This window comes from Balaenoptera acutorostrata, chromosome 12 (assembly GCF_949987535.1).
Source record: "Balaenoptera acutorostrata chromosome 12, mBalAcu1.1, whole genome shotgun sequence".
Classification (NCBI taxonomy): domain Eukaryota; kingdom Metazoa; phylum Chordata; class Mammalia; order Artiodactyla; family Balaenopteridae; genus Balaenoptera; species Balaenoptera acutorostrata.
In genome coordinates, this window is record NC_080075.1 from 83,263,561 (window position 1) to 83,278,274 (window position 14,714).

General features: G+C 40.8%; 1 protein-coding gene across 1 annotated transcript in view; it reads left to right on the forward strand.

Annotated features, from left to right (window-relative positions):
• NBAS (NBAS subunit of NRZ tethering complex) overlaps window positions 1–14,714 on the forward strand; it is a 345,265-nt gene that overhangs the window by 318,924 nt on the left and 11,627 nt on the right. The window contains exons 49-51 of the mRNA XM_007183498.2: window positions 4,636–4,775; window positions 8,465–8,603; window positions 13,855–13,983. Of these exons, the coding sequence (XP_007183560.2) occupies window positions 4,636–4,775; window positions 8,465–8,603; window positions 13,855–13,983 (408 nt within the window). The remainder of the gene's footprint in view (window positions 1–4,635; window positions 4,776–8,464; window positions 8,604–13,854; window positions 13,984–14,714) is intronic.

Sequence of the window (14,714 nt, forward strand, 5' to 3'; positions counted from 1 at the left end):
GAGGTTGATTTTTCTGTGTTGATTTTGTCCTGTGCCTTTGCTGACTCATTCATTAGTACTAGGGGTTTTTTTGTTTTTTGTTTTTAGTAGATCTCTTGAATTTTCTATGTAGACAACCATGTTATCTGCAAATAGAATTTTATTTTTTTCTTTCTAATATGTATGCCTTTTATTTATTTTTCTTGCCTTATTGCAGTGGCTAGAACTCCTAGTATGATGCTAAATAAGAGTGGTAGGAGTGGACTTCCTTGTCTTGGAGTATAATGTGGAACTATCACTTCTGTTTGGGCCACTTTACCTTTCTGCTTTTAAATATCATTGCCTTGGGACTTCCCTGGCGGTCCAGTGGTTAAGACTTTGCCTTCCAATGCAGGGGGTGCGGGTTCGATCCCTGGTCGGGGAGCTAAGATCCCACATGCCTCGTGGCCAAAAAACCAAAACATAAAGCAGAAGCAATATTGTAACAAATCAATAAAAGACTAAAGAAAAAAAAAATGGTCCACATCAAAAAAAAAAAAAATCTTAAATATCATTGCCTTGATTATCAGTTGGTGTTATAATCTTTGCTTTAATCATCAAATATAATTTAGAAAATTTATATTAAAAAGGATAGTCTATTGTTTTTACCCATATTTCTGCTCTTTGTATTCTACATTCTTCCTTCTGATGTTCCAAATTTCCTTCTTCTATCACTTCCTTTCTGTCTGAAGAGCTTCCTTTAGCTAGTCGTTAAGATGAGGGCTGTTGGTAACAGATTCTTTTAGTTTTCCTTATCTGAAAATGTTTGTATTTTACTTTTTTTCCTAAAGGGTGGTTTTTCTGTATATAGAATTTTCAATTGACAGTTCTTTTAACACTTGAAGAATATTGTGCCACTTCTTTCTGGCCTCCATGGTTTCAGATGATTAATCCAGTTATTCAAATTGTTGTTCTTTCTTAGGTAATGTGTTATTCTGGCTGTTTTCAAGATATTTTCCCTTGTCTTTTGTTTTCAAGAGTTTAATTGGGTTGTGTCTTGGAATGGATTTCTTTGGGCTTACCCTTTTTGGGGTTAGCTCAGCTTCTTGAACCTGTAGATTCATATCTTCCACCAAATTTGAGAAGCTTTTAGATATTATTTCTTAAAATACTCTTTCAGCTCCACTTTCTTTCTCCCTTTCTTCTGGAATTCTGAGAAATGACCTTACCTGGGATGTCTTCTGTTTCTAGGTGAGGAGTCAGGAAACACTGGGTCGGAGTGTCTTCCTTCTGTTGATGAAGGAACACCAGATACCCTCCTGCTGCGTTGTTCCTCCAGTCCTAGGGTCCCAAACTAGTTTGCTTTCTTTTTTACCACCTTTAAGAGTTCTCCTTTGGTGTCTCATTATTTTCATAGTTTGTAGTTGTGCTTAGCAGAGAGGAGTAGGGAAAAATGGGTCAAAGCCATTTTGTCCAAGCTGGAAGTTCCTTGTATATGTTTATCTTTTATATTTCTTTATACAAAAATTCATTTTGAGTTTTAGTTACCAGAATTTATTTTTAAAGCCTTATAGACATGATAAACAAGAGAAGCTTATGTTATTTTGGTAAGTTTTGATAAATTTAGATATTTTAATATGTGGACACAAGTCCTAGATGAACACTTGTATATCAGAGTATATAATGATATCCAACAAAGTATATTCTTTATCATGTGTTAAAAAAAAAACATGTGCTCAAGTTTATTTTTAGGCCCATTTTCTTCTCATATAAGGTAAAGCTTTTGTAGCTACAGCGATAGAATTTAAAACTGCTTTCTTAAGAGCTGAGTAATAACAATTTGACATCCTTTTTGATAACAAGGGAGTATGCAAGTGTCCATACACAAAATGGATAATTGTGTTAAGTTACTACATTTTTCACATTTATATTTTAAACATGTGTGTCAATGCTCTGAAAAATAAGTTACTAATAATTGAAATGATTAGTGAGGATTCAGAAGAAAATGTTTCCTGACAAAGCCATACTCTTAAAATTCTGTGTACATGTGAGAAAGACATTGTACAAAAAACTTATTAGCAAACACATTTTTTAAAATGGAAACTAATATTTGTACACTAATATAAAAACAAACAGAAAGAGATCTAATTTATAGCCTCTAGTTTCTCTTTCCTTCCCTTATGATACAGTTCATGCCCTAAAAATTTACAAGCTATTATAGTTTCTGAAAAGAAAGAAATCTAAATGATATTGAAAACATGAGTCACTTTTTCCCAGTCTCTTCATTTTCGTGATATGGCTGCATTTCATGTAAAGGAGAATCATCTTGTTATTAATTATACTGCAGTTAATTAAAGAAACTGGAATATTGGCACTGCTGGGAGACATAGCATTCAATTGTTTAAAAAATATTTTTTTAAGCACAAAACCTTCTCTACAAATAAACTCAGATTATAACTCAGAAAGAAGAAAGCAGCCATTTACCCTGCTGCAGACCTCCAGACACCTCCTTAGAACTTCTGGGACATCAGGGATTTTTGGAACCCATTTTTCAGACGAGGAAAAATGAGATTCAAAACAAGGGACTTTATTGAAATCATATAGCTGACCACAAGGCATCATCGGTTGAAACATAATGTCAATACTCATGCTACCTCTGGGTCTTTTTTAGTGATTTCCTTTTGGTGGGATCTTTTTTTTAAACCTTACATCTATCTCCAATAAAAAAGAACCGCCAAAAATTTATGGTAACTCCATGAATATTTAATATAATTCTGTGTTACAAGATTTTATAAATAAATTATCTTCATTCATTCATTTGTATATCCACTCATTATTTCATTCGTTCACTGAATAAGTACTGTGCATTTACTCTATATCAAGCATTATTTTAAGTAGTGGGGATAAACCAGTGAACAAATAAGTTTCTGTTTTCTCAAACAAATATGCAATATGTCACATACTTGTAAGTGCTAAGAAGGAAAATAAAGCAAGGTGAGGGAGGTAGATAGGGGTGGGAGAATGCTACTTTGGGGGGGTAGTTACGCAGTGTGTTCCCTCAAAAAGTGACATTTGAGAGATTTGAAAGAAATGAGAGAATGAGCCATGCAGGTATCTGAAGAAAGAATGTGCCAGGCAGAGGAAGCAGATCCGAGTTCCCCAGGTGTAAGCGGGAGTGATGAACGCACAGAGCGCCTGGGAGGCCCCGAGGCTGGAGAGGAATTGAAGGTGGTGAGGTCACATAATGACAGATGGATGTCTTGAGTTTGAGAGGGTTTTTTTTTTTTTAAACCTTTCTTTATAAATAGGCAAGAAAATATTGCCAAACTCCCAATTAGACCACTAATTTAAATAATTCAAAGCTTCTCTAGCTTACTGAGTCCTCTAGCTTCAGAACATCCTGATCTGAGTATAATTATATATCAGCTCTGCTGCTTGCTGGCCGTGTTACCAGGACAGATAAGCCTGTTTCTTCATCTGTAAATTGAGGTTAATAATACCTGTGCAGTTCTCCATACAAAACTGTTGTAAGGATCAGCTAACTTACTGTATTATAAAATTATTTTAAAAACAAGAAAAAGCTTTTGGGTTATTATTCCGTGGAAGAATGACATGGGGCTTTAAGTCAGGTTTTGAAGGATCTGAATGGTCACTGTGTGAGCAAGACTCCACATGGTAATTACCAATAATTTCATTGTACATATCAACTTTTGTGAAAATGCAGAATTCATGGTATAACTTTTTCAGGTGACTGCTGGGGTCAGAGCCAGGGTGACCATTAAATCAAATGTTTTGGAAACATGCATTAGTATAGACAGTTTAGCAAATATATAGGTAACCATCTATTCTCATTATCCTTTCAGAATATCATCATCTAAGTCCGAATATAGAGAATCTATGTTGAGAGAGGCTAGGAAACAAGAGAACCAGCTTTTGGTTTACTTTTATATTTAAAACTGCTTTCTAACTTAAAATAGCAAACATTTTATTCACAGAGGTGTTGGGGATATGACTTGCTTGAGGACTGCCTCAATGTAAAAGAAGTATCATTTGGTTATTCAATGAGAGGAAAAATTAGTATTTTTAGCTGACAGACTTCTTTTGCATTAGAAATGGAGATGTGAATAAAAGTTATTTTACTTTATTTTGATTTATAGCAAAAAAAATTCCATGTCAAATGTACTTTAGTAAAATCTTTACTTTCAAATTAGAGAAATTTTCTAGACAACGTGAAGACTTTAGCAATAGTCATTCTAAAATGAAAATTAGCAATGCAGGATAATTTAAACTAAAAACATTGGCTAACGTTGAGTATGGTGAACTATTATAATTTCACATGAAACAGTTCAGTATTTTAACATAACATACATTGAATGCCAATGAGCCAGTTCTATGGAAATCTACTTGTTTGAATTTATTTTGCTAAAGAATGTTAAGAACCTTCCTGTGACTTCGTTCTAAACAATTTTTAACATAGGTATTTGAAGTTGGGTAAAACGTAGAGCTTTTGAAGGTTTTTTGGCGAGTAGGGGTGGGGAGATGTTGTTGGATTTCCCCTTGGCACACTGTAAAAGTTTTCCAAAAGAGCATTTAATTAAAATAATCACATTTGAATTTTTCCGGAAAGCAATTCCGTGGCCTTTGCTGTGGGTTTCAGGTGTGTGTTCCGCCTTCCAGGTGGACGTAACTGACACAGAGGATGAAGAGAAGCGCTATTCGCTCTTTGTGGAGCTCCTGGAGGCCAGTCACCGAGAGGTCGAGTTCCAGCACCTGGCTTTGCTCCTGCAGGCTTGGCCCCCTGTGAAACGGGAATATACGTGAGTATTAACATAAAAGTAGACTTCAATTTGTCTAGACTCTAGGTTTAAAATATCACTACCTTCAGAAGAGCCAATGAAAGAAATATATAAAATCAATATAAACCTTTAGATGAAATTAGAATTGTTTTTCTTGAAATATCACAGTTTCTTTCCATTTCTCCTGACCCCTAAAGCCAAATATTTTATCCAGGAATAGAGACAATGCTTGATAATAACATCTGATTTAGAATGTCAGCAAAATAATTTTGTGCCAGTATTTTCACCAGGAAATGTTTGGACGCTCTTTTAACACGGCTTACAATGCTAACTTGAGAATCCGTGGGGAATAAATTGTTAATTTCCATTTATTGAGAGCACACAGTGTTATGTGCAATTGACATACACGGTCCAGTCACACAGCAAAGCTACACGGGAAGGTGCTGTTATCTAATTTTACAGATGACAACATGGAAGCTCAGAAGTTAAACAGCTTCGGGCAGCACCTGGCCCTGAGGCGGAGGAGACAGAGTTCCAACAGCTGCTGGAACCTCCAGCGCCCGTGCCAATGCTCTGTGTCAGGCTGAGGCTGCAGCCGCCACTAGCGCCGCCCCGGTAGCCCCGCAGCCCCCGTGCTGCCAGCCAAGGAGTCCTGCAGAAGAAGCGGCCGGGTTTCCTCTGAGCACATGTGCTGTCTGTCAAGAACTGCTGCTCCTCTTGGCAAAAAACAGGAGCATCCGCGCTTCTGTTGCGAACGTCTCGGAGGCCAGGACTCGCCTTGCTCCTCCCGCGTCAGCCAGTACTTTGTGCCCCCAGACCAGTACACGTCTCCACACCGCAGATGGTGAAAGAAGGATGTTTTCTCGTAAATAAATGATTCCATGAGCAGTTTAGGAGCCCTAAGGAACATCTCGGCAAGCCTCTCTACCTTCACCCTCGGATGAAACCGTTAGGAATTCCTGAAGCAAACCAAGGAGAGGGGCATTTTGGTTTGGTTTGGTTTTTTAACCAAGTGTTTTCAGAAAGGCAAGAAGCGTCTCTTAGATCTCCAGCATCTGTGGCAGCAATGGCATGCTGACATCTGTGCTTGAGCACAGGTTCTTACCTTCACTCTGTGAAACCGTGCAGTGCAAGTTCCCACATCATAAAAGCTTTAGTTTCACTTGTGACAGTACCTTGAAACAGCATTTCCATTTGGTTCCCAATTATCTTGGCAGAGCTGCCTCAGGACCTGAGGGTGCTTGTTAAAAACAGAGTCCCATGCTTGGCTCGCCGAGTCCAACTCTCGGTACCGGGGCCTGGGCCTCAGTTTCTAAACAGCTCCTAGGAGATGATAATGGGAAGTAGATGTGGGACCCACTCATTACATTGTCAGTAATGCTTCCCTTTTTTAGAAGATCATGAGGGTTGAATTATAGATTTCTTCATACAGTCAAAATGGATCTCTGAGTCTAAAGAGAATTTTTCAAATTGAAAGTATGATACTTCTAGTAGATTAGTTAACTGTGGTTCTACAGTTTCTTTTACTTTTGGAACACTGACCATTGCAAATCACTCACTTACCCACAAGAAGCAAACTCAGCTTACTTAAAACACTTACTGCATTTAAAACATTTAATGCATTTGTAGACAAAAAGATACTCATTTTCAAAGATATATTCTTGCTTTTGTAGTCCTGTGTGAAATTTGTAAGTTGCTAATAACCTGTGTTTTACAGACTTCCTTTATGAAATCATTAGCATCAGAACCAAGCATTACCAGTCTACTTAACCCTCTTACCAGCTGTGTCTCCTCTACCTAAGAGATAACCTGTTATACATACATATTTGTCTTAATAATAAGTCAAATAAAGTCCATTTCTGCTTCTTTCCTGGCTCAAATTGGTGTTTTAGCACGGGAGAACGTATGAGGGAACACTTAAAACAGGTCCTTAAAAGTACTTGTGAATACTTTTTTTCCCCCAGACAATCCAACGTATGACTCCAGCACTTCCAAAACAACCAAAAAAGGGGAGGGGAGCGGGGGCAGTGGGGAGGGAAGGATAGTGTGGCAATGATTGAATGTTGCCAGTCAACATGATAAAGTCAAACATTTGACTTTCAAGAAGTTTGCTTGATCCACATGACTGCTAATTTACTGGTACCAACTTTGGATTTTTGGTTTTCGTCCCTTGTAGGAACACGTATGGAAAGCATAATAGATTTGCATTAGGGAAGATCCGTAGTTTTCCTCCAGTGTATCACAGCTGGCTGGTGTAAAATACATTTCTTTTTAACTTTTTATTTTATACTGGAGTATAGTTGATTAACAATGTTGTGATAGTTTTAGGCATACAGCAAAATGATCCGGTTATACATATACATGTATCCTTTTTCAAATTCTTTTCCCATTTAGGTTGTTACATAATACTGAGCAGAGTTCCCTGTGCTATACAGTAGGTCCTTGTTGGTTATCCATTTTAAATACAGCAGTGTGAATCTAAAAAGAAGTGGTGCAGCTGAACTTATTTACAAAACAGAAACAGACTCACAGACTTAGAGAACAAACTTATGGTTACCAGAGGGGAAGGGTAGGGGGAAGGGATAGTTAGGGAGTTTGGGATTGACCTGTACACACTGGAAAATATGTTTTGATAGTTGTTGTCAAAGCCACGGGGATGCATTGTGCAATTCTGCTTCAGGGAGGTGGCCTGTTAGGGAAAACCCCAGGAGAACTGAATCCAGACTTTAAAGAGGAAAGCAGAGGGCGAGTCCTCTAGTGTACAAAGACTCATCCGTCAACCAGATGCTCTCTGAGCTTTGTTTGTACCTTGAAATAAGCAGCATTCGTTGTCCTCACAAGTTATTAGTTTGAGCTGAGACACAAAGGCTTTGCCAAAGGCTAGTATTCTGAGTCCCCTTGTTGTTGCACGTGATGTTTTTCTCAGGCACAAGGAATGAAATTCTTTCAAGGGAGGGACCATCTTTTGGTGTTCGGTGGCTAGAAGCTAGAGCTGTGCTAATGACACAACAGACTCTTAATAAAGAGTAAAATTATTTTTAAATGTTGTAAGTAAAATCAGTTCCCCGGAATGAATGTACCTTTCACTTGTCTCTTGAAATATAAATCATGATGTTTTTATGAAGTCAGGGTAGCGGCTGCCAGAGAAGGGAAACAAAAGGCAAACTTTTGTGCTTTTGTGTCTCAGAAATAAGAGAAGTAAATAGTAAGATGTACCTGCTATTGAGAGTGATACTTCACAGTGACAAACGTCATTCATTAAGCAATGCAAGCCTGCAAGGAACACATTACATTGCCTTTCCGCAGTGAGAAGAACCAAGGCCCAGAAAGGTTGGGTGGCCTCCCCAGAACCATACAACTAGGCTGAGAGTGTATAAGTCACTTCTGTGACTCGTGCAAGCGGTCAGGGAGCCAGAATGTCAGCCTGAATTGCTGGGCTTCAAAGCAGTCTGTGCTGGTCGGCGTCCACCCACTGGCTCCACGCTGCTGGGACACTTGTCCATAGCACAACAAGCTCTTTCCCCTCTGTGGGCTGGTATCTCTTCTCCAAGATAGACGTGAAGGAACACATCATGCAGATTATGATTGCAATTTGCCAAAAGCATTTTACTTGAAAAAGTGGGATTTCTTTTCTGTTTTAAAATTCCTTATCACAATTGTTACAAGTTTCATCGTTTCCCATGCCTTGCATTTTTCTCCCTTCGAACCAGCGTAACCAGTAATCCGTGGGTGCGACTGGCCACAGCAATGCTAACCCGATGTACGGTGGAGAACAAGGAAGGGCTGGGGAATGAAGTTTTGAAAATCTGCCGCTCTTTGTATAACACCGAACAGATGCTCCCTGCAGAGGTGAGTGGGTATTTCAGGTGGCTTTCCTGGGGGATATCCCTGTCCTTTTCCCAGCTCTTTGGTATAAACATTACCAGTGACTGTACTTGGGGAACATTTAGCTTAAGTTATCGGTAGGTAAAGTAAAGCCTGTAATTTGTGACAGATCAAATAAAGAAAAACAGGGCTAAAAGGATTCTTTGAGGTCATTTCCTCTTTGTTGGAGCTCTGAAGCAGTTTTCCTTTTACAAGTCCCAGAGTAGAACGCAGTTTTCTGGGTTTTTTGGGTGCCCTTTTATGTCTAACTCAAGTTTCTGTTCTAAGAGGTCACGGTAGCTCAAGCGTCCTGTCTGGCTGACCCAGGCCAGTTGGTGACATAGCAGCTACCTTAGCGCTCCTCGGCAGGTAACCAGCCACTCTGATTTTCACATACTTTTTTGACATCATTGTAATAAGATTGCATGACCACAATATTTTTTCTCTGTAAACATGGTAAAAACTCAGCCACCTCCATGTTGACCTTGTTCTCTATTTGATCCCATAATATGACTGTCCCAGAGATATTTGTGTAATATATATGTAAATTTGTACATTCTAAAATAAGCACATATTAACTACAGCCCCCTGCTGTGGATCTGACCTCAGCAATGTATTGTTTGAGCAATTTACATGTCTTAAATTTAAGCATTTGGATAATGGCACTAAACTGATTAATTGGTTTTTGAGTTTCTACCACATAGCAGATAAACTTGAAAATAAAATTATAAATATGATTCTTTGAATCTTCATTGTAATCATTCAAGGAGAATATTCTCTTTATGAATGCACATTTAATGAACTGTTTTCTGAATGAAGGACTGGCTAAGTGTTTTTTGATTGAATTTAAAATACTGTGTCCATTTAAAGACGTCTTCAACCACCAGAATGACAAAATTATTCTATAAAATATTTAAAGTACCAGCACCAAAGATAACTTCCCCTTACTCCAGTAGCCTGTGATTTGCTTGTATCAGGTACTTATCTACCTGTGATCGGCTCTGCTATATTGTGAGCACCTGGAGGGTAGGAACCATGGCTGTAGCATCTCTGTTTCACCCAAGGCAGGATTCAGCATACTGCAGAGAGTGGGGACTCAACACACTGTATTACCCCCACCAGCGTAAGTAAATAACATGGGTTTCATCTCTGCCTTAACATAAGCTAAGATCAAGCATTGTTAGATTAGGACCAAATACCAGAAGTGTCCTACTGTCAGTTCTATTGAATCTAGGTTAGGAAAACATTATGTAGGATCTCTGGACCTCCACTTTCTCATCTCTGAAACAAGGGGTTAGACCACATGACCTCAGCGGGGACTCTTGTTTCGACTGTTCTGTGAGGTCTCCAGTCCTGGGAGGAGTGTGAACTGAGGCTCTCTCTTCACTTCTTTATCCGTAGCACTTAGTTCACTGCCTCTCATGAGTCCATCATTCACTTGGGGTGAGGAGTGAGGTACTGGATTGAGCCCCATTTTGAAGTAGGTCATTATCACTTCTCTGTTCCAATTTGATGAGATGAAAGATCATCATCAAGAGTTCTGTTGCCACAGTGACTTTTCTTCATTTTTCTTTTGCTACCTTCTGATTTTAATTGGGTACATATGTAGATTTTTTTTCTTAGGATGCCATGATTGAAGGAACCTTGCAAATGTCGTGTACTATTTTTATTAATCACTAAATTTGCTCAAATGTGAATTAGAATTGTTACCAAGGAAGGAACAGTATTATCATAAAATGGAAATGTCTTGTTAAGTTTATTTTACCACACTTGGAATCTACATAGTCTCATTTCAGACTTCCATGAGATTTAATATCACTGTGGCAGTAAAATTATCCATGACTCACTTTTTTTTACTCCAGTACCTTTGGTTGCCCTACTGCACGATGTGTGAAATGCGTTTGCCTGATTATCTCTGATGGGACTTTAAGGGGCTTACTTTTTCCTTCATCCCCATGTCCCGTCCTCCTACCAAGTTCCCGTATGTAGAGATCTTTTTTCTTCGTGGCTCTTCTCACGATCGCCTCCTGTTGCTCGTGGTACTTGTTTACTTATGGCCGCGATGGTTTTGCTGATGGAAAATATTAGAGAAAGATAAAATCACTGTTTCTCACAGGTCATGTGTCCCACAGTCTTGAAAGTTAACATATCCTCCTTCTCAGCTTCTATCCATGGCAATGCGTGCAGCGTCCTCAGGAGCGGGGTACCTGTAGAACCAGAAATTGGCAACTTGGCATAAAACAAGTTCCTGGCATGTAGGTGTAAAATCCCAAGTTCCATGTCCTTGTGGCTGCCCCCGGGGGTCCCTGCAGAGGCACAGCAGGAGCTCGCCTGGCAGGCGCTGCGGTGGGTGTGTGGGAGCTCGCGCCCCAGCTCACGGGTGAGCCCAGCTGACCCCGGCTTCTCAGTCTTAGTGTGATCGTTCTCTCTCACGGCTGAGGCACTCCTGAGGACGTCAAGAGCTTGATTTTTCGAATCCACGACACCCACCCCTGCACACCTAGTGCGCCACGCCCTTGCTGCGGGCCCTGCCACACCTTTAGGTGCTGGGTACCCCAGGACCAGTGGGAGGGTGGCGTGAGGACAGAAGGGCCGCTGGTGGACCGGTCCCGCTGCTCTGCCAACCATCAGCCACAGGGCCCAGGGCATCACCATAAACCCCAGTCCACAGGGAGGACCAGCGCCCAGGGTTCTGGCCTGGCTCTGGGCCCCATCCCACCTGCTCCTCTGTAGTCAGGGCCTCTCGTTGTTGTTCTGTGTCCTGATGGCCAGACAGGTTTGAGCAGCGAACGTACCATACAAGGTGTTTTGTGGTTCCCTTTGCTACTTTGACCTTTCCTGCAGCTCCCAAAATCCCTTCATAAACACCCTAATAAACTGTTATTGTAACACAGGGGAAAATACCTGGTGAATATAGTATAGTCCTTAATTACAAGTACGTATTTAGCCAGTAACTGTTAGCTACGAGATAAAAAGCACTCAGTAGCTCTCATAGAATGAATTCTTCCATTCCTGGGTGTCCTTGTCTGGCGGTGGGATATCTAGCCATTATGCCTGCTCAAAGGGGTGTATAGGTTATTTCCATAAATTTTTCATCAAAGCTAAGATCAACCAAGTGATATGCTTCTTCCGAATATCATAAATTACTGAGAAATACCTATTTACCAATTACTGATAACTTATAGAATAAGCATATATGAGAGTTAAGAGAGAGAATACAAATAATTTGGGGTACAGTATGTACTAAGCAAGCTTGGAATACAGAGAAGGAAAAACCTTCTTGCCCTCAAGTGAGGCAGATAGACAATGAATGATTACAATAATACAAGATGACAGATAACATAGGAAATATTCAACGAGGTATAGCCAGAATATAGGAGCACCAAACCTGGGACATCCGAGGAACCATCGCAGGGAATGGAATTTTCTTGTGCCTTTGTAAGCTGAGACCTAACGATGAGTAGGGGTTAATCAAAGAGAGAGAGGCAGCAGAGGTTAGGTCGTATGCGAAGACCCACACTCTCTGCTGCACCCTCCACTGTGGTAGCCACGGTGGGTATGAAAATCAAGCTTAAGTGAAATTGAATAAAATTTAAAATGCAGTTTCTCGGTTGCACTCGCCACATCTCAAATGCTCACAAGCCCCACGTGGCCCGCAGCTGCCCTGCTGCACGGCGCGTCTCAGGGCATCCCGTGGTGAGAGGAGGGTCTCCCGGGCGGGCGCTGCTCTCGGAGGACTGTGCAGGGTGGGAGGGCGAGGCCGTAAGGCTACAGGGGGGAGGCCAGAGGAAGCAGGTGGGTGCGTGGCAGCTGGGCTAGGCTCTCACGCACGGGAGTTTATATTTCGTCTTCCCAAATGTTTTCGGCAGGTTTTGGCATCCCAGATTAAAAATCCGCATTTCTCTTTGGCCCAGATGCTGGGTGAGAGGCCTCTGTATGCGGCATGTGCCTTAAGGCACGCAGAGCACTTTCCTGAATGAGAATCCGTGTTTGAAGTACACATTTTACAGAACTGTTACCCAGCCGATATTGATCATGTTCACGCGGGTTTGGGGGGGCACAGCCTTGCAGTCTGATTTCCAGCAGTGGCCCGCTGGGTGCAAGCTAATACAAGACAGTGAGTGGAATTCCAAAGAGACCTTTATCCCAAGCTTTAAGTAGGGCTTCTTTATGTCAGCCTTCTTTTATCTACTCTTTATAATAATGTAAAGGAATTATGAAAATGTCACACATTTGAGTTTTTCTCCTCCGATGTGCTCCTGTTGGAGTAGCACAAGGGGAAGATCGTCCCACACAGGGCGGTGATCCCCAGTTCTTTCAAAAACAGCCGTCGCTTTATAGAATGAGGCTGCGCTCATTGTCCGGTCTTTGGTCCAAGTGTTCTGTTCTTCACGTTACAGCTAAAGTCGGGACACCGAGGGAACATGTAACTCAGCAGGGAAGAATAGCTTGAAAATTTATTTTCTATACTTTTATACTTTTGTTGTGAAAGATTATCATTTGTTATCTTATAGAAAAGCCTGCTCTCTGATGGCAGGTTCAGCCAGCATAAAAAAAGGGCCGCGAATAAAATGCAAATATGTCTGTGACGATCTAAATCCATTTTCATTTTTCTGGACCACAGATAGTTTTCATGAAGATGGAGCATCTTAAATATATCAAGCATCCAGTTTACATTGACATTAGCTATAAACAGGTTTTAAAATATGTGAATTGCTGATTTCCTTTGTTACAGTGGGTGATAACTAGATATTTTTGATAATATTAACAATTGACAATAGTTTTTATTGTTAAGCGTCTAGTAGATGCTGAGCATTGTACACTATTATTCACTAATACTTATTCACACACACACACACACACACACACACACACACACACCCCACACTGCAGAGTAGATACAGTTTACCTCTGTTTTACTTGGGAGGAAACTAGGGCTCTGAGAGTTTAGGAAAATAAATTCCAGTCCTATATCCATCCATCAGGATCCTGTGCAGCCATTAAACTAGCAACGTTGTAGATGAATATCTGATACTTGGAAAGATTTTATGAGTAGATGGTGAAGTGAGTGAAACAGGTACCAAACACTAAATCGGGGTGGTCCCATGTGTGCATTTTGTACAGACACAGACACACACGCATAGGAAAAGGTGTGGAAAGACACAAGCAGAATCATGCCAGCGCTTCGATGCGCTTCCTTTCCTTCTCACTCACAAAGTTGCCCTTGTGGTTCCAGAGTGTGAAGGAGCTGTGCTCGCTGCTGCTACACCAGGCCCTGCTGCTCCCATCTCTGAAGCTTCTCCTCGAGAGCCGAGACGAGCATCTGCACGCCATGGCCCTGGACCACGTCACCGCCATTGCTAAGGTGCTCCCTGCGGAATTTCTTTCTTATGTTTCAGAGAAACGAATTAGTATTGCCATTCTCATCAAGGACAACCATGATTTACTTAGGACTGTTTTATCTCCACTCTGACCACAATAGCTGTTTCTGTTTGTCTAAGCAGTAGATATTTGTTTATTTTACAAACATTCACTAAGCTCTTCCCATGAACCACACTCTGGGTTTAGGTGCCGAGAATACAAATCCAGACCATGAAGCATTTTCTCTAGAGAAGCAGTGTATTAGTCTCTTTAAGAAAATGTCAAAGCAGCCTGGGGCTAGCGGACTAGTCCTTGCCACTTGAAATCTTGGTTGAGGAGCTCCTGGCATCAAGCAGGTTTTTCTGTGCCTGCATGTGTTTGGCTATCTACTAATTACAGGTGAGAAAGAGTCGTGTTTCCTGGCACCGTCGGAAATCTCAAGCTCGTGTTTCCTCTGGCGGCCGACACCACCACTGAAGCCCCTCCTAGTTTGAGGAATGGGGGGCTAGTGTCAAGGCTGGAGAGTCCTCCCTCAAGGCTGTTGCCTTGTTATCATGATTAAGGAAGAAACTTTCCCTTCCCTTTTTAAATGTTACACTTTAGGATTAGATAGCTCAGGGTTGTGTTTAATGAATTTGCATTGTATGATCCTTACTGAAACCCTTCTGCAGGGCGATCATTCTTTCATTTGAAGCGTGTATGTGTGTGCTTTAACAAAAATATAAGAGGATGTCT